This window comes from Emydura macquarii, unplaced genomic scaffold, assembly GCF_026122565.2.
Source record: "Emydura macquarii macquarii isolate MOO-44397 ecotype Brisbane River unplaced genomic scaffold, CSIRO-AGI_Emac_v2 contig_1477, whole genome shotgun sequence".
Taxonomy (NCBI): Eukaryota; Metazoa; Chordata; order Testudines; family Chelidae; genus Emydura; species Emydura macquarii.
This window is the reverse complement of record NW_027131614.1, coordinates 16,108,893-16,128,558: the sequence shown is the minus strand read 5'-3', so window position 1 is coordinate 16,128,558 and position 19,666 is coordinate 16,108,893. Positions and strand designations below refer to the sequence as shown.

The following is a 19,666-nucleotide window of genomic DNA, read 5'->3' as shown; positions in this document are numbered from 1 at the left end:
TTCAGTTTGAACATGTGAGCAGAGGGGTTGGAGCTTTGTGTACCCATTAGTAAGACAGAGCCAGAATTTATTGATGTTCAGGGCGTTTTGTAAAGCTAGTCTGTTCACTTAGGTTTTTACCTGAAGAAGTGATAGAGGAATATATTTATTTTTGCAGCTGGATATAGGATGTCTGTATATTCATTGTCCCACCAATTTTTTAAAATAAATATTTTATATAGGCACCGAAAGACAAACAATAAAGAGAACATTTAAAAAAATTACAAAATTCAGTAAGTGGTTAAGATGTAAATTTTACAAAACACAGTGAATGCCTATGACAGACATGAAAGAACATACATTATGATCTGAAAGGATGAAAGGTGAATTACAAAGCTAAAATGAAAATTGAAGTACAATCACAAATGTCAAATGCTTGGTTACAGAAAAAGCTGACTTATCGAGAAACAAATATAAAATTAATTATCCCTATTTGGAGGTTATTTTTATGCCTGTTAGTTTATAGCCATAGTTTACAGAACCAAGAGAAACAGAATTCAAACCTACCTTTTTACGTAGCTTTTCTGCAGCATCCAGTTCAGCTTTAATTGTCTTATCAAACTTGTTTAAGAGTTTTGGTTTCTTCTTCTTCTTAGCTAGAAGAGTAAGAAAAAAACAAAATCACTATGGCTTTCCCTGAACTTTCACACGTGTTTGCTTGGAAGTTTCCTTTAACTGCAGGACGATAAGATAGTTTCAGAATATATTGGGGAAAAAATAGGCAAGCATTTATTAAGCCAACAAAAACCTATATTTACATGAGACCCTGTGATTATGCACACAAATTGAATAACTGTTCACCTAAATGGACTTTTGAGCATAAAATTAACCATCTTGTTTATAAAAAAGTCTTTTCTGATTGGAAACACGGTTTCAATAATTAGTGCAACAAGAGATACACATTAGAAATCATAAAAATTCTACAAAAACTTATTGTCCCCACACTGAAATTATATTCCACTGGGATTTGAATCCCACTGTGATTTACAGATTTCTTGTGATGCAGAATCCATCTTAACCCTTGATAAGTTTTTCCAATAGCAAATTACCCTCACTATCAGAGACTTGCACCCTATTTTCAGTTTGAATTTATCTAGCTTCAACTTCTAGCTATGGGATCTTGTTATGTTTTTGTCTGTTAGGTTAAAGAATCCTCTACAATCAGGAATTTTCTCTCCATGATCAAGTTACCTCTTAACTTACTCATTATTAAACTAAATATTCATAAATTATCTGGAAAAGGGAGTGAATAGTGAGGTGGCAAAGTTTGCAGACAGTACAAAATTACTCAGTTAAGTTCAAAGCTGACTGCGAAGAGTTACAAAAGGATCTCATGAAACTGGGTGACTGGGAGACACAATGGCAGATGAAATTCAATGTTGATAAGTGCAAAGTAATGCACGTTGGAAAAAATCATCCCAACTATGCATACAAACAGATGGCATCTAACTTAGCTTTTACAACTCAAGAAAGAGATCTTGGAATCATCGTGGATAATTCTCTGAAAACATCTGCTCAATGTGCAGTGGCAGTCAAAAAGCTAACAGAATGTTAGGAAACATTAGGAAAGGGGTAGATAGTATGACAGAAAATGCCATAATGCTACTATAAAAATCCGTGATATGCCCACACTTTGAATACTGCATGGTGTGCTGGCTGTTTCATCTCAGAAAAAATATATTAGAATTGGAAAAAGTACAAAGAAGGGTAACCAAATGATTAGGGGACAGCTTCCATATAAGGAGAAACTAAAAAGACAGCTTAGAAAAGAGATGACTAAAGGGCAATATGATACAGGTCTATAAAATCATGAATGATGTGGGGAAAAGGAATATGGAAGTGTTTTTTTTATCCCTTCACATTACACAAGGGATCATCCAATGAAACTGATAGGCAGCAGGTTTAAAACTAACATAAAGAAGTACTTCTACACACAACACACTGTCAACTTTTGGAACTTATGAACATCAAAAGTATTACTGAATTCAAAAAAGAATTAGGTAGTCTATGGAAGATAGAGCCATCAATAATTATTAGCCATGATGGCCAAGGATGCAACCTCATGCTCTAATGTCCTTAAATAAATTGGGTTTCTTTACTCTCTCACTGTTATCATGTTTTCCAGAATTTGAACCATTACTGCAGCTCTTTTCTGAACCTCTTAATTTTTAAACATCCTTTTTGAAGCGTGGACATCAGGATTGGATGCAGTATTCCAGTAATGGTCTCACTAACTTTGTATACAGAGTTAATATTGCCTCCCTTCTCCTAATGATGCCCTCCTTATACGTCCAAGAATAGCATTAGTTCTCTTAACCACAGCATCAAACTGCAAACTCATGTTCAGTTGGTTAACCACCATGACCCCTGAATCTTTTTCAGAATCCCAACTTTCCAGGACACAGTCTCTGATTTATTTTCTTTGTTCCTAAAATGTCTTCTATTTGGTTGTATTAAATGTGAGCATACACACAAAATACTGATGTGTACTTAGTAAAGGATATAGCAGCAGATGATAATTATTTTTCTCCAAGTTGTTTATATGTACTACATATAAACAATCTTTGCTCTTGCATTTCATTTAACACAAATATCTTCTCTGGCACAGAAAACTACCAGTTGTACATGCTTTTATTTAATAATAATTCTTCATTTTTTAAAATTTAAATTAGATTTAATTATTTCTTTGTTTCTCTCAAGACATAAAATCATTAATGATATGAAAGGAAGAAGAAATATTATATTTCTGTGTAGGTGTTCAGAGCAACAGACTTTTTGATGTATAGTCCATGGAAATGCCATACTGTTGCCACATCAGAACACCTCCTCCTGGCATGGAGTGGCCCTGCAGGCCCCCCACTCTCTGTTTTCTCTTCTCAAGCTTCCTCAGGAATATTTATTCAACGTTATCTTAGGCTAATAACATTTATGTCATCAAGTAATTTATTAAAATGGACACTTCAAATGACAAAATAAAGTTCAGTACTATAACTCCAAAGGTTTGGACTCCACCATCTTCCGTGACTCCAGGATCTTTGTCAATCTCAGATGTCCATCAGATTGGGGGCAAACCCGAAACCTATCCAGGATTCCTTACTAGAGTTCAGACGCTCACATGAAACAAACAATGTCCATCCACAGTGGGCTTAATAAAAGTCTCAAGACCCTCCTGGGTCTTTCCAATAGCCCTGCCTCTTGTATGTGACCATGGGGGGCACTCCCTTGGGCTCCCCTTTTGCTCCTGAGATGATGACTCCTGCTATGCAGGCCTCCTGGCTTCTGGCCTGTCGATCTATTCCCAGGGAGCACTGGCAATGAGAGACCCAAATCTGCTCATTCTGCTACTTTCCTGACAGGCCATGATTTGCCAGGCCTATGACTCCCCTGGTCTCTTTCCTAAAAGGCCTCTCGAGCCCAGCTGGAGGTCAGCTGACCCATCACAGGTGTACGGGGCTTTTCCCTCTTATGGGGCCATTGCTATCCTGTAACAGTAAGGTTAAAAACAAACACCATTTTGCCAATGGCTGAGGACAGAATTTTGCCCAATGTGTATAAGTTTAACATTACAATAATATTACTGTAAAACTGTAGCAAAGGTTCCATTTGCTGAATCACCTTTTTTCTCTAGGGTGCTGATTCTACAATGATCTCTACTCAGGCAAACCCCTACAGCCCTGCTGAGACCCACTGTAGGGGCCTTTGCTCTAAACCAATGACCCTGCATTGGGTAAGTGGGCACCATAAACTACATTTGTTGTCTTATGAATGAGACGTAAAACCACTGTCTTGACTACAGCTAGGCGAATAATGGTTTGCTTGGTTTGCTGGCAATTCTGAAAACAATTGAAAGAATTTTGTTTTGGGTGAATCAAGAAGTTGAAACATTTTTAGGTCAGATAGAAACTCAATTTTTGTTTCAATTGTAGGTGTTTTGACAAAAGGAAAGGAGACAGATTCACAAAAGGGGATGGGAGAGGAAGGAGATGGTGGCAGCCTCTCTTACAATCTTTACCCAATGGCTAAGGCATTTACCCGGGATGTGGAAGACCCAAGATCAAATCCATGTGCCAATGACAATTTTATTATTTATAAAAAGTGGATCAGCTTCAAGCAGACAGATTGGGATATTCTGATGTGGGTCTTTCCCATAGCCCAGGAGTTAAGACACTTCTCTGCAATGTGGGAGACCCACAATCAAATCCCTTATACCCAATAGGCAGCGGGGGGAACTGAACCCAAGCCTCCCACATCCCAAGTGAGTGGGCTAAAGGTTATGAGGGAGGCAGCCACCTCCTCCCCTGCTGTTTTGCTTTTGTCAGAATAACCAAAATAAAAATAAAAATTTTCAAATTGGGTTGAAATGAAACATTCCTTTAGACATTTCTGAAACATGCCAATATTTTCTGTTCAGTTGAATCTATTTAGTGAACTCAACACAAATTTGTGAATAGTTTGGGTCATCCAAAACTGCATTTTTTTTTTGTGAATAAACCATTAGCCAAAGAAGTTTCACCTACCTCTAGTCCAGATCATTTGTGAACATTAAAGATTCTTTGGCACTTTTTGTATAACACTCTTGTGTCTCGGCCAAATTTTAACTCTAGTAATTACATTTTCCAGACCTCAGTTCCTCCTGAATTTTCAAATGGAGAGAGTATTCTTTTATATTTCCTTTATGAACTGTTGTGTAGCATTACTGTGAACTGTTAAAGAAATGTCAAATTTCATTTCAGAGGTAGTGATATTTAAACAGTGGGTAAAGTATCCCTTACCCTTCTTACAGGGTTGCTATGAAACTTGCGGTATAGTAAGTGCTTTGAGATCCTTAGATGAAAGATACTAAGGAAGTACAAATTTATTATAATTATTTTAGCCCTATTGATCCCTGATACAACACGGTGATTAATTGGATTTCAAAAACTGCTTTGTAAGAAGGGAAAAACTATACAAAATATTAAAAGATTTTGCTCCTACTTAGTATTTACTAACAAACAGAATTGAGAATAAAACAAATGAAATCTCACCTCATTAACAGATTGTTTTTGCATTCCAAACTATTTTATTGTCTCTTTGTAACCCATCTTTTGAAACTTAGCATTTGTAGCTGAGTACAGAAGAAAGTACTTCAGGAAGGTAACAGTGATAGAATCAAACTGATCCTATGAATGTTTTACATAATATGCAAACAGAACCTTCTTCCTCTACCAGTCACGTTTAAATTGCATTATCTAAAGGCACAATGCAATATGAACAATTAAAATGCTATGCTAGTGAATATGGGAATATTTTGAGTGAAAAATGCAATGCTCTTTAATACTGAAATTATATTTCTTTTGTTCACTTCCCTATAGAAGATTGATTCAATCTTCATTTTACTATGTGCCTAAATTGATATTCTGGCTTCCTATGTCTCTCTTATGTATTGATCTATGACAGGAGAGGAACAGGTTTATTGTATTTTCATACAAATATAAATTAGTGTTTTAGCTATGATAAAGTCTTGATCGAAACATTCACATATTTTGAACCCAGCGGAACCAATAGAATTGTTATTCCCTATGAGATCGGTGGACCATCCAGTCCAGAATCCTGCCTCCAGCAGTGGCCAACACCATATGCTGGAGAGATGATGCCAGAATCCTAGTAATGAACGATTACTCCCAAAACAGTTGGCAATGCTTGAATGCAAAGAATTCCTGTGTGTTTTACAGGACAGAATTTTTGAAGGTTTTCTCCACATTTAGCCTTACAGTAGCATCTCAAGATCCCAACTGAGATTAAAGCCATTGTGTTAGATGCTGTAATACACATGGTAAGAGAAAGTCCCTGCTGTAAAGAGTTTACCGTTTAAATAGACAAAACACACAAAGGGTTGGAAAGGAAGAAGATGCACAAAGACCAAGTGAATTGCCCAATTCAGCAAGTCAGTGGGTGGAGCCACAAATAGAAACCAGGTCTCCTGATTCCAACTGGATCATGATGCCTCTCTTTATCTTCAGGATTAAACCTGCTAACCAGAAAGTTTTATGGCACATAAACCCCCAAAAATGTGCCTTGAGCAAAGTATTTTCATGACAGAATTGTTTTGGTGAGAAAACCAGTCAGATTTTAGATTGTTTGGTGAGAGGGGTTTGTATGTCACCAACTCATTCTAGTTCTATGATACTAAGTAACAAACCTTTCCTATATCCAGGATCTTAACTGAACACCCCCTATACTGTTCTTGCAAGACCAGAGGGTGATATATAATCACATTATTATTATTATTTTAGTATCTGAGAAGAGATGGAATGTAGATCACCTCAGTGGTCATGTGACTCTGCATTTGTTTAGGGAGGGTGTTTTTTTTCCAGAAACCAAATTAATTAGTGTCCCATTAATGTCTTTATGATTATTTGCTTTTTGATTCCAAATATATGACTAGATTTTAAAATTGGCGTATTTTTTATGGAGTTATTTTTGGTATTTGTAGCCAAAATTAACAAAATTCTGGATACTGGAACTCTGTATATCGAAAAACGCAGAAAGCTTTGTACACTAGTGACTTTTCAGAATTTAATTCTCAATTCTTACAGCATGAATCAGGATCATATTGAAAGACTAGCTAATTGCAAAGAAACTGGTTACCATAAGTAATGAAGGAAGTTACATGGTCCCATGGCTAGGGCTTAATGTTAACATACACAGTAGCTATGTTGTATTTTGGGTCTTGCCCTTCTCAAATCTGCTGAGGATGGGAATGGTTAATTTCTTGGGGGAAAGGGGCAGTTTGCCCCACACAAGGAGTATATTCCATTGATTGGAGGACAGTGCTGTTCACATACATATGAGAAGGGAGGAAGAGATCAGACATATATATTATATTATATATATATATTATATATAAAAAATGTATATGTGTATATATAACAAAGAACAGCACAGAAGAGATAGTAAATTGGACAAATATGATCTTTCTCAGAGAAGTAAGCCTTTCTTTCCCTTGGCATCTGGTTTAGATGAAGGTTGGCAGAACCTTTCTGACGTTTGAACAAAATAGTACCATTTTGTTTCCTCTTAAAATTAAACATCAACTCTATACCAGCAGGAGACCAATATGCAAAGCTGAAAATGAACTGTTAACATAAATATTATTCAGTTGTGAGGCACTAACTAATACGACACAATAAACATTACATAAAGGGCAATCATATTCATTGTCCTGTTTTACTGAGATGCTGTAGGATTCATCTGGGAGCTTTCAATGCAACCATCAAGTATTCCAGTATATTAAATGTAGTCTGTAGTCTCCCTCTAGAGGTATTTTAATAAATTATACATAACTTACTTCTAGTGTAATAATCTTTTAACAGATGAGGTCACATCTGTTAAATTAGACGTTAGAGAGATGCTAAGTAATCTGGTTTCTGGAAAAAAACAAAACAAAACAAAACAAAAACTTTCCTAAACAAATGCAGTCACATGACCACTGAGGAGATTAATATTCCATCTCTGCTCAGGTACTAAAAATAATAATGTGTTTATATATCACGCTCTGTTCTTGCAAGAACAGTATAGAGGGTGTTTAATTAAGATCCTGGATATAGGATCAGGTTTGTTACTCTGTCATAGAACTACTAGAATGAGTTGTGGACATATAAACCCCTCTTACCCCTCTGAAACAATTTTCACTGTTAAACAATAGGTATAGGAAGCAATCTCATAGGAAACTATCTACAAATCCTTTTGGTTTCAAAATTAAATGTTTCATGTGTAGGCCCATGCTGCAGAGGAAGGTGAGAGAGCATGGGGAGGAGGTGGTTGCATTTCTCTGCAGCATGGTCATGGGTCACTTGTAGGTTTAAACTACTGTAAATGGTGGATTCATTGTATCTGGAATTTTTTAAACCATAATTTGAGGACTTCAGTAACTCATCCAGAGGTAAGGGGTCTATTACGGGAGTTGGTGGGTGAAGTTCTGTGGCCTGCAGTGTAGAAGGTCAAACAAGATGATCATGATGGTCCTTTCTGATGTTAAAGTCTATGAGCAACAGAAGATCTAGTATAACCCAACTTCCTCACAAAGTTGTCTCTTATAGTTTAGACAAATCAGTGAGATATTTGGAAAGTGGTAAAGTCAAAAGAGACTAGGGGTTATAGTGGGCAAACAGAATTCAAAGTGATCATACCAGTGTTGAGAAACTAGCCGATTCAATTTTGAGGTGTATGTTGAAATGCACCTTATCATGGACAAAGGAGATGTGACAGTCGCTTTATAAAAGGTAGAGTGCACACCACACCTAAAATAATACTGGGTTTTGATACCAGAAAGGCATCATCTGGTGTGAAATGCAAGTAACAAAATGATTAAAGGAAAGGGAATGTTTGACTTATGAGGAAAGATTACAGTGCCCGGAGGTGTGGGTTTTTTTGTTTGTTTGGGTTTTTTTTTAAGGTCATAACCTCTTTGGGGACAAGAGCTGTCTGTGCCTTCTATACTATCTGTATAGTTGCTAGCTTATTTTGGGTGCCAATGTCATAGTTGCACAGGCAGCCTTAATTCTTGTTCTTACACCCTTCATCTTCTGCACCCCTCTACTTCCGCTTGTCACCCATCCCAGCTCCTGCTCCGAAGACCACTGGCCCCCAGTGTTCTGGCCCTGGCCCACCCCAGTCTACACCTGTTCATCCTTCCCCACCTTCGATTTTCACTTGCTTCATTCCAATCAATCAGACTTTACCTCTTCCTCCTGCACACTGCTTGGGTACCAGTTGAGGAAGCATTGAGAGTATAGGAAAGAGTCTAATTGCTCTCAAGTCTTGTAAGTCACTCAACAGTGCCCTTGACAGCAAGAAGCGGCAAATTTAGGATTAGTCCTGCTCAGTCCCTGCAGACTTAAATTGGAACCTACTCAGTTGCTCTGTGGAGATGGTACATGTGCCATTTGGCTCAGTGCAGATGGCATCTTCACAAAATTTAGCTGCCAAACTCTAACAAGTCTCTATTGAGCATGTGCCAATTGGCATTTCATAATTTGACCAAATTTTCATGAGGATGGCAAAAGGCACATCCTTGACACCAGAACCCTCCTCACACCATGCCTAATTTCAAGACCTTGTTCTAAAGCCTGGAGGCACTAGAATGTCTCAACAAAATGGTTGTGTCTTTTTTTAACACTGGAAAAACTTAATTTTTCCTATAACCATTCTTAGAAACAGCTGAACCATTTTAGCTGAAATGTCCCAAAAATGTAGCCCCACACATATATCCAGAATGAAAAATTTCTGCCATAATGTATTAAGTTTAGCAAAGTTATAAGCAATTAATAACAGTGCCTTATAATGGAAAGTCAAACTTAACTGTTGGTGTTGCTGCCAGCAATAAAAGGATTGGCAACATTTTATACCCAGAATGGTTCAAAATAGATGTCTATCAGCCAAATGATCTCATTGAAAGCAGCTCTGCCATTTCCTCTACCAATCACAGAGAGTACATGATCAGAGGCAAATAAATCACTGTAGAGCAAGTTATGTTGTGACTTCCATTTTAGTTTTATGCACATAATTACAATGAAAATATAATCACTTCCTAAACATTTAACTGTGGAGTGTAGCCAGTTGTTTTTAATATTTTTACAAGGAAAGTACCTAAGGACATCTTAATATAGTGAAATAAGTACCTAAGGACATCTTAATATAGTGAAATATAGTATAATGGTTGAATAAAATTGTCAAGTATTTCCAGATATATGCTCAAGCAATAATCAGGTTGCTATACACTCAAGTATAATTGAGTGGAATGAAAGGCTTGAAATCGGGGTAAAACATTAATGAATTATTCAATCCTAAATTATTTTCTTGTAACAAGTACATCAAAAGAATGAAATACTTAATTCTGCTAACAGACTTATGATGTGCAGTTAACAATGGTAGTTAGCCGATGGCCAAAAACCATCCAAATTTGAACTTACTTGAAGTCTAACACAATGTATTTGACAGAACAAATTGCGGCATGGATTACATGGATTCCCCCTGGCCCTTTCAAAAAAACAAAACAAAACCCAACATACATAACCTTAAATCCTCGTTATCTTTACTGAAAAATGTGTTCACACCGATGTAGGAAATTTCATTAGAACCAAAATATCAGTTAACCATTGTAACAAGATTAAAGAAATATCAATGTTTTCTTAAAGATATTACATTATTGACCTTGAAACAATTAGAGAGAGAGAGTCACTAGAGGAAGGCTTTATTTTTATTGATCAAAATCAGATAAAGTAAGTTGTGATTAATCTTGATGAATAATGTATATCTTATTTTTATGTAAAGAAACATTGTATGGTTTGGGTTTTGGCAAGTTACTTTTAATGGGCCTTTTATACTCTGGATTCAATCAACAATTTATAATGTCAATACTTTCACTGATCATATCTTTTGACAAGTTCAATTAAAGTGCAAGATACCGGCAGCACAATATAGCAGGATCAAGAGAAGAGGGTTTTTTCCTTATGGGACACATTATTTTATCCCTTGATTTAAATTGCCCATGTAAAGTTCCAAGAGAGGACATTAGAAGGAACTGGAAGATAATTAAACATCACTATTAATAATCCTAGAATAGTTACTACGGTCAACCCTCGATATAACAAACCCCTGGAGATCCAAGCCATTTGTTCGGTATAGCCAGGGGTTCGTTATAGCGAGTCGGGGGGTAGGGGGGGCAGGAGATAGCTCATCCAGCCCTGGGGCCATGGCAGGAGCTAACAGCATTTCTCCAGCCCTGGGCCACAGTGGGGAGAGAGAGACTCTGCCCCCTACCCCCCCGCAGCCCCGTGGGCCATAGGAGCACTTTGTCCCAGCTGTAGCCCCAGGGACAAAAGAGTTGTCAGCCATTGGATCTCATTATACCTTTTTCTGCTAGACTGAAGAGACATCGGAAATTTCTTCCTATGTAATTACTGATGAGCGTGATCAAGCCACCTCTTAACTTTCTCTTGATAAATTAACTAAATTGAGCTTCTTCAGTCTCTCTCACTGTATGCCAGGTTTTCTAGACCTTGAATCTTTACTGTACCTCTTTTCTGAATCCTTTCCAAATTTGTCCACATCCTTTTTGAAGAGTGAATAATAGAACTGGACATAATATTCCAGGCATAGCCTGACTGGTGCCATATACACAGGTAATATTCCCTACTCCTAGGGGCATGTCTAGACAAACTGTGCACAGCAAGCTGGAATGTAAATCTACAGAGATCAAGCATGCCACGCACTAAATGTCCACATGGACCCTGTTACTGTGTATTAAAAGTTCCCTAGTGTGCTTTTTTACCTACTGTATAAACATGTGTCCAGACCACTCCACCCAAGTTGTTGATATTGCTCTAGCAAAATATTCTCACATCCTACATAGGGGGAGGCTTATTATCTGCCTTCAAGTACTTTGTTGCACAGAAACTCCACCACTAGTAATTTAGTGGTCTTCTTGCCCTTCTTGAGATCATTGAGAAACAAAACATTAGTGTGTGTGTCCTGAAGGATTTCCAACAGATCCAGGTGCTTGAAAAGGCATAAAAGGTGTTTTTCCTGCACTAAATGAGAAACAAAAATGAGAATGACAGATGAGGGCAATAAGTTAAACACAGACTATGGCATGGCCAGGAGGAGAGAGGAGGGCAACAAGCTGTAGGGACCTCCATAGCACAGGAAAAGACACACAAAAGAGATTTAGTGTGAATATCCCATTCTGACAAAGGGGAAGTTGTTTTGCTACAGCTGGCAAGGCCAGAAAATGAGAGAGAAAGCAGCCCTCCCCATGTACAAAAGTGTTCTCCATAAGAGATTCTTGCCTTAGCAGCATTTCACCTGAAACAGACCTGATCTATTTACCTTCAGAGTACACTGCATTTTTGAGAGAGTAATTGAGAAGGAAAATGCTGCTTAGAGTGGTATTGTATAGGAAAGGTGTGCAGCTGACAATTTATTTACCTTTGGACAGCTCCTTTAAGTTATTTGTTAGATTTTGTGGGGCTGCTGGAGCTTGGATTTTCTATTGTTGTTTGAAAGTATTAATTGTGTTTTTAATCAATTGTCAGGTCTGCCTACAATGAGACAAAGGCTGCTCCTTGTGATTTTATAGGTCTCTTCCCATGTTGCATTGCCACAGTTGTGATCATTGGAGGCATCGATGCTAGATGCTCCTCAATATAATAGAGAGAGGGTGGCTAGCAGGACATTTTCTGTAAGGATCTGTGTCTCTGGAATGCCCTCCCGCTACTGATCTGGGCACTTGTTACTCATTCAAGAAAGAGAGAAAGAAATGATCAACAGATATTTACAGCAGTCAGCCTTAAAAGCTTCCCATTTAGTTTTGTAACTTAATATTGTTTTAAGCCTAAGTTTACTATTGTACTAATACTGTGAACACTACAGTCCTATTTTCAAAGACGCAAAGGCTAAACTGAAAAGATATTAAGGGTAACCACATGCATTTTATGTAAACTAGGACACTAACTACCCTCTATTTGAAATTCAAAACTTTCTCAAGAAATATTGTTTTCTTCTCCCTCAACCTATGTCCACATCATTATACAAATTAGCTGTTGAAATTGCTCTGTCTCTCAATGGGCAGCAAAAGAATGGGAGTTTGATGATGATGGAAAACTCTTGTCATAGCTCTGTGGTTTGGTGGGCTAAACATTCACCTAGTGAGTTATAGGGGCCTAAATGATCAGCTAGTTCTATAGGTTTCTATAAATGAAAAGAAGATAGCAAAACAAATGTGTATTTGACAGCAACTATGGTAGGACTATTTAAAAACACTAAAACTGCGAATAATTAAAGATCTTTCTCAATTATACTAGCATAACACTCAGAAATGTCCTATAATTAACTTATCTAGAGATGTAATCAGACAATATATGCTTAGGTATTTTAGAAACTAATAAAGCTGTTGAATTTAATGACTATAATAAATCTTTAGCAGTGGCTATTCCATGTGTGATTTTCACTGCAGCATGAAGTGTTCTTCAGGGTTTCCGCTGAAACTGGTTTCTGTACAAGAATATGCTGATGCTCATCATAGGGAACAATTACTGACTAATAATGGTATTTTTCAGTATATCCCCTCTTCACTCATCATCCCAGTCCCCTTAATGAGTTTTGGCTTCACTCACAGGAAGCGATTATACATCCCTCATTAAGACTAGAAATAGATTTCCATGTTGACTGATGTATTCCATAATAATACATTCTAGTAATGATCATAAACACAAAGGCCTAGCATAGTGTTATTGCAGTGTTGGGTGCCTTACAAGAAGAAACTGCAGTATTTTTATAAGGAGCAACAGATTAATATGTTCATGATTCATAACTGATAGAGTAAAATATAGTTTACATAATTAAAACCAGAATTAGACTGATGGAGGTAGAGCATAAAAATTAAAGCTGTTAAACCACATCATAGGGATGCTGTCCCCTTTAAGAGAAATAAGGGCCCAGGCTACCTATGACAAGCTAATTAATGGGAAACAAGCCATCTAGGCAGTTAATTGAATAACGAGCACCTGAGCCTCATAAAAGGTCATTAGGGCTCAGTTGCAGGGAGGTGCTCAGAGAGATGCTCTTTTAAGGGAAAGGCACTCCCAAAGATACACAGGCCCCAGGGAGTAAGAGCTGTACACACCCTGAGCCCAGTGTAGGCCTGAGAGGCCAGGCCTGAGAACCACAAGCCCCAAGGAGGAGGGCTGTGCAACCCCTGAGGCACAAGGGGAAAGACTATTTCAAGTTTATTTGGATTTAATGAAGTAGAACCTCAGTAGGGAAATTTTGTCTTACATCTTTTTGGACTGTATGGAAATTGTTAAGGGACCCTGAAAGAAGGGAAATTAGGCAGGGCGTGCCTGCAATGCCACACTAGGTCAGGACGTGGCCCTACAGCCCTGCTTCCCTACTGGATTTCTGGCTCTGGATCCAACCACTATTTCTGACTACCACATCTCAGTTCGTGACACACTGGTCGTCCTACTGCTGTTGCTTCCTGCACCTGCCTAGTCTGATTCACCCAGTGTGTCTCTCCCTCACTCTCTCTCTTTTTCTAGGACCACATGCCTTCTTTTAAATCTAAATAGGATCAACTGACTAGGTACAGATGCATGGTCCTGCTCCCTCTTAAAGGGCCAGTGTCACCCTGACACTCATGGGACCATGATGAAGGTCTAAGACAAAGCAGCACGGGACCCCTATTAAAAGTAAGGGGTCTACCGAAGGAAAGACAATGACCCAGATAGTGCTATGGTCCAGACCATCATTCAAAAGGTACTGTGGGTCCAGGAGGGGAAAAATGGGTGATTCAGAGTTAACTGCTGTAGGAAAAAGGGTGCAGTCCTTAGTATTTGGATACCTCAAAAGGAAGTTGGACTTGTATAGGGACATTTTTAATTCTGAGGACTGAGCTGGTGGAAGAAAGGGTGTCACATGGTACTGGCCCCTTTAAAGGCAGTCTGGACTCAGATTATCCATGATGAGTTAATTTAAGGGGAAATTAGCCTATCTAGGCAGTTAATTGAACAACAAGCACCTGAGCCTGATAAAAGTCCTGAGCAACAGGGAAGACTATAGGCGAGGGAGGCCAGAACTGAGAAAAATATACCCCAAGGAGAAAGACTGTGCACACCTGAGTCCAAGGAGAAAGACTATTTCCAGTTTATTTATATTTAATAAAGTCGAACCCAAGCAGGGGAATTTTGTCTTACACTCTCCAGGATTGTGTGGAGTTCTTATGGGGCCCTGAAAGAAGAGAAACTGAGGTCAGAAGCACCTGCAGTACCACAAATATGTCAGGAGGGGACTCTACAGGACAAGCATGCCTTGTGATGCCACAGCACTGAATACAATCCTGATTAAATATGGAGACAGATACTAGGGGAAGCTGGAAGCCAGGCATAAAGAAGTATTACAGTGTTGTGAGAGCAAGCAGGAGGGAGAAACCTAAAATAAGAAACTGTGTTAACATAGGCTGGGTGGCCAAAAGGGTAAGGGGGAGGAGGAGGGCAAAGAAAAATCACCCATGAAAATGTAAGGTATTTTTTATTCATCTATGATTTATTTAGATGAGCTTTGCAGAGTTTCAGATTAGATAGGCTATGCAAATCATTTATTTGGCTTTGACCTAATTTTTCCTCCATTCTCAATACATTTTGTTTTAATTAGACCAGTGAAGTTTTAAATTGTTTTGTTTCTTATACCATGCCTATTACTATGGCATCTGAGTGTCCTGCCCACAGCTTTCTTGCATTTATATGTGAAATTTTTGTATGTCTAGAGGTGTCCCCCCATTTTTATATAACCCAAAAGAGAAAATTAGGAATACCCCAACGTTCTGTATCCTATCCCAGCATTTAGGAAGAAAAGCTAGGTGGAAAAAAATGATGCTTTAGAGCTATAAAGTAGAGAGACTTTTCCAAGGATTTTTAGAGGATTTTTTTGCTCAAGGGAAACAAGTCATAACAGACTGATGACAAAATGGTCTCTAGTAACTTCAACCTTGAAATGTGGCAAGTGAAAAAGGTAATTAAAAAGTTTGCTGACAGAGTTTTGTCTCATCATGTAAGATGTCACACTTCTGTTAAAAGTGGATCAGACCTACATAAAATTTAGTCACATGTAACTTTTACTTTTTGTCAGCTCCATTTTGGATGCAGAATTTTTGGCATTTTACACTACTGAAAAGCAGTTTTTGTGATCAAAAGTTTATCTTTCTTCTTACAAAGCCATGGCTCCCATAGGTGGAGGAAAAACTAAACAAGGCCTAGAACCAAAGAAAATAAGAGAACAATATTAGCCAAACTTCTCATGGCAGTAGAAGTAATTCCTCCTCCGGTGGGTGTTCCGATATTCCATAAACCATAGCTTGCCATTTTATAGAACGTAAGAACAGCCATAATGGGTCAGATCAATGGTCCATCTAGCCCAGTATCCTGTCTTCTGACAGTGGCTAATGCCAGGTGCTTCAGAGGGAATGAACAGAACAGATAATCAAGTGAACCATTCCTGGTCACCCACTCCTAAATGGTTCCAAAGTCCCTAGTTAGCTGCTGATCAATCAGTGGCTATAATGCAAAGTAGCAGCAATAAATTCTTTCGATAGCCTCAAACTTTTGTTAAATGTGTCCCAAGTTATTTCTGTTAAATGGTATCCAGTCTTCTGAAATTAAAGAAAACTCAGGAGAGGCATGAAAAAAATTGATATACAGGCCCAAATGTTTAAAAACAAATGTAAAACAGCACCTGCATCTGCATTATGCTAGAATTAGAAGCATACAATGCTTTTGAGCAACCTGGATTTGCATGTGACAGTTTCTTTCACCACCATTTGTTATTAAACATGCACAGGTGAGCTGCAAGTGGAAGTGTCCACCCTTTTAAAAATTTGGTACACAAGATATATTCCACATTAGGGCATCCATATATCTTATAATCCAGGGAAGGTTAAAAGCTATCAGTTTCACATTACATTCAAACAATTCTGATTGAAAACATCCTGAAGTTTACATATAGTATATTTACCTCTTTCACCAATTCATAGCATATCTTCCTTGACAAGCGGATGTTAATACAAAAAAGAACTACGGCAGCTTACAGTTCAGAATAGTTTGCTTAAATTCAGATTTGCCTCTCAGAAAAAGGATCAATTTAGCTAAAAAACACTCCATCTCAACATGTACCATTTTCTTCCCAGGTTGCAAAATTTCATCAAGTACAAATTATAAAATGAATGAACGAACCAACCTGCTGGAAGGACCTCCATTTTACAGATCTACTCTAATCGACGTCTAAATTTTGAAAGTTTGTATGTGAGAATTTAATATGAGTTAAGAGTCAAAGCAATAGCCCTAGAAATTAAAGTCATACAACTCTATGCACAGTGCTGCACAATGAGCCTCTCTCATGCATAACCACACACCATTGTTCATAACTGTTCACATACAAAATCATTCACACTCACTGTGTTATATACATATATATATATATATATATATATATATATATATATATATATATATATGCATACACCTACAGACACTGTAGATGTAATAAATAATTATTATAAAATACTTGTTCCCTATGTAGGTATTTATAGACTCTAATCAAGTCACCCCTTAACTTTCTCTTTGTTAAACTAAACAGATTGAGTTCTTTGCATCTAGCACTACATAAGCCATATTTTCTAATCTTTTAATCATTCTCGTGGCTCTTCTCTGAACTGTCTCCAATTTAGCAACATCCTTCTTGATTGATGGATGTGAAACGCCAAGATTATGTTTGGTAAAAACCTGGGGTCAGGTCAAAGAACCACCTTGTGTTTGTGAAAAAAGTAAATGTTTGGTTTGTCATCAAAGCATATAATTCACTCACCCTTCTATCTTGTATTATAGCAACAATAAATACAGTTTAAATAGATAAGTAAAATGAACACTGTGGTCATTCAAAGAACACTAAGGGTTCAAAAAGAGGTTTCATAAGCATTGATACAATCAAATTGAGATCCCATGGAGTAACTGGATCTCTCCAGGGTGGGGATAAGTTAGATAAACCTTTCATAAACCTTTTAACTCTATCATGTACAAATAATGATCTACCATGGATTAAAACATGATAAACTGAAAGAGCCACCAAATGAACCCTTAAAGAGGAATTAGATAACCCTCGGATTTTAAATACATCAAATACTCGAAAATACAGAGTAACAAGGCTGTAAGTGGTGAGCCGGATTTGTCTTGCATCTAAGAAAGAAATCTAGGGCATTTTAAGTAATAGCATTTCCTTAGAGATTGTTTTCTGCAATTAACCAACTATTTCTGAACTAAAAAGGATCAAGATTCTTCTAAATTAGACAAAGTCCAATAGCCCAGACTGCCAGATGGAGAGACTGAGGATCTAGATGAAGGATCTTGCCTTGCTGTTGCAACAACACATCTAGAGACAAAGGAAGATGTTTGCAAACTCCTTTTAACAGCCAAAGCAGGTCTATGGTCCACTGCTGTTTCAGCTAAGCTGAGACAAATCAGGGCTACCACCGTCCTCTCTTGACATATCTTCTCACCACCTTCAGAATTAACAGAAAGGACTGTGAGGAGCAAACAGGCCTCCTCCCTAATGCATCGGGAGAGTGTCAGAGATGGACTGATTGTCCTTTCCCACTCTCAAATAGAAGAGATGACACTTTGGTTAACCTGGTCATAAAAAGGTCTACATGGGGCTGACTCCAGTTTGAGACATGTTCTTGTACCACACAGTCCCTCAGTGACCATTCGTGCATCGTGAACTGTCTCTGCTAAGCTGATCTGCCAACACATTGCTCTCCCCCTCTAAAGGCAGGGCCACAGAATAGACATTGTGAAGAATGCACCAGTCCATTGATTGACTGGTTAAACACACTGCAGGGAAGAATGGGCACTAGGGATGTAAACATTAGTTTAATCCAAAATTGTTTAAATGTTCTAAAAATAAAACATTTAAACAGTTAAACGCTGGGGGAGGGAGATAGCCGCAGGTGGGCAGCTCTTGCTGGGACGGGGGGGAAGCACGGAGCCCGGAGCGGAGGGTAGTTGCAACTGGGCTTGCCCCCCTCCCGTGCAGGGCTCCATGACTCCCCCCCTCACTGGGAGCCAGCCCAGCTGCAGCTACACCCCACCCCTAGTGCTGGACTATGCACCTTCCCGCACCTCATGGGAGCCAGCCCAGTTGCGACTACCCCTCCCCCCTGTCTCTGCTGGGCTTCAGGGCCAGTGAAAGCTGCCCAGCTGCTCTCGTTGGCTGGGAGTTTGTGGCTACCTCGCCTCATCCTCTGCTGGGCTCTGCGCCCCTCCCCCCCAAGCCCGCCACCCCCCGGCTGGATTCCACGCCTCCCTCCCCCCTGACCAACCCAGCTACACCTACCTCCTCTCCTCCCACCTTGGGCTCTGCACCTCCTCCCTCCCATGGGGAGCCAGCCCAGCTGCAGCTACCGCAACACTGGGCTCCGCGCCTCCTCCCCGCTCTAGCCAGCCCAGCTGTGACTACTCCCCACCTCCTCCCCACATGTCCTGGGCTCTGTGCCTCCACTCCTTGGAGCCAGTCCATGTGCGACTACCCTCTTCCTGCCACTTGTGGGGAGCGAGCCCAGCTGCGGCTACCCCTCGCTGGGCTCCAAGTCTCCTTGCCAGCAAGAGCTGCCCAGTTGCTCTCGCTGGTGACTATCTGAGCCCAGCCCACATGCTGCTCCCCTTCTCCCAATTTAAATGGTAACCAGCTGTGTAAACATTTTAAACAGCTGGTTATGTTTAAATGGTTGCATTTTTACATCCCTAGTTGGATGAATGGTCTATAAGGTGGATAGATCATCAGGGTTAACGGGTAGTGATAAATAGCTTGATGTCTAGTTGGCAGCTGGTAACAGCAGAGTGCCCCAGGGATCAGTGCTGGGGCCAGTTTTGTTCAATATCTTCATTAATTATCTGCAGGGTAGGGTGGATTGCACCCTCAGCAAGTTTGCAGATGACACTAAACTGGGGAGACATAGAATAGAATCATAGAATCATAGAATATTAGAGTTGGAAGGGACCTCAGGAGGTCATCTAGTCCAACCCCCTGCTCAAAGCAGGACTAA

The 19,666-nt window shown here is 39.0% G+C and overlaps 1 protein-coding gene across 12 annotated transcripts in view; it reads right to left on the bottom strand.

Moving 5' to 3' along the window:
• The window catches only part of ASPH (aspartate beta-hydroxylase), a 208,870-nt gene that overhangs the window by 64,139 nt on the left and 125,065 nt on the right, over positions 1-19,666 (bottom strand). For all 12 annotated transcript variants that reach the window (XR_010920875.1, XM_067553710.1, XM_067553706.1 and 9 more), the window contains one exon: positions 547-635. Coding sequence is in view for 11 of the 12 variants with exons in the window: in XM_067553710.1 (XP_067409811.1) it covers positions 547-635 (89 nt within the window). In the remaining variant the exon portion in view is untranslated. The remainder of the gene's footprint in view (positions 1-546; positions 636-19,666) is intronic.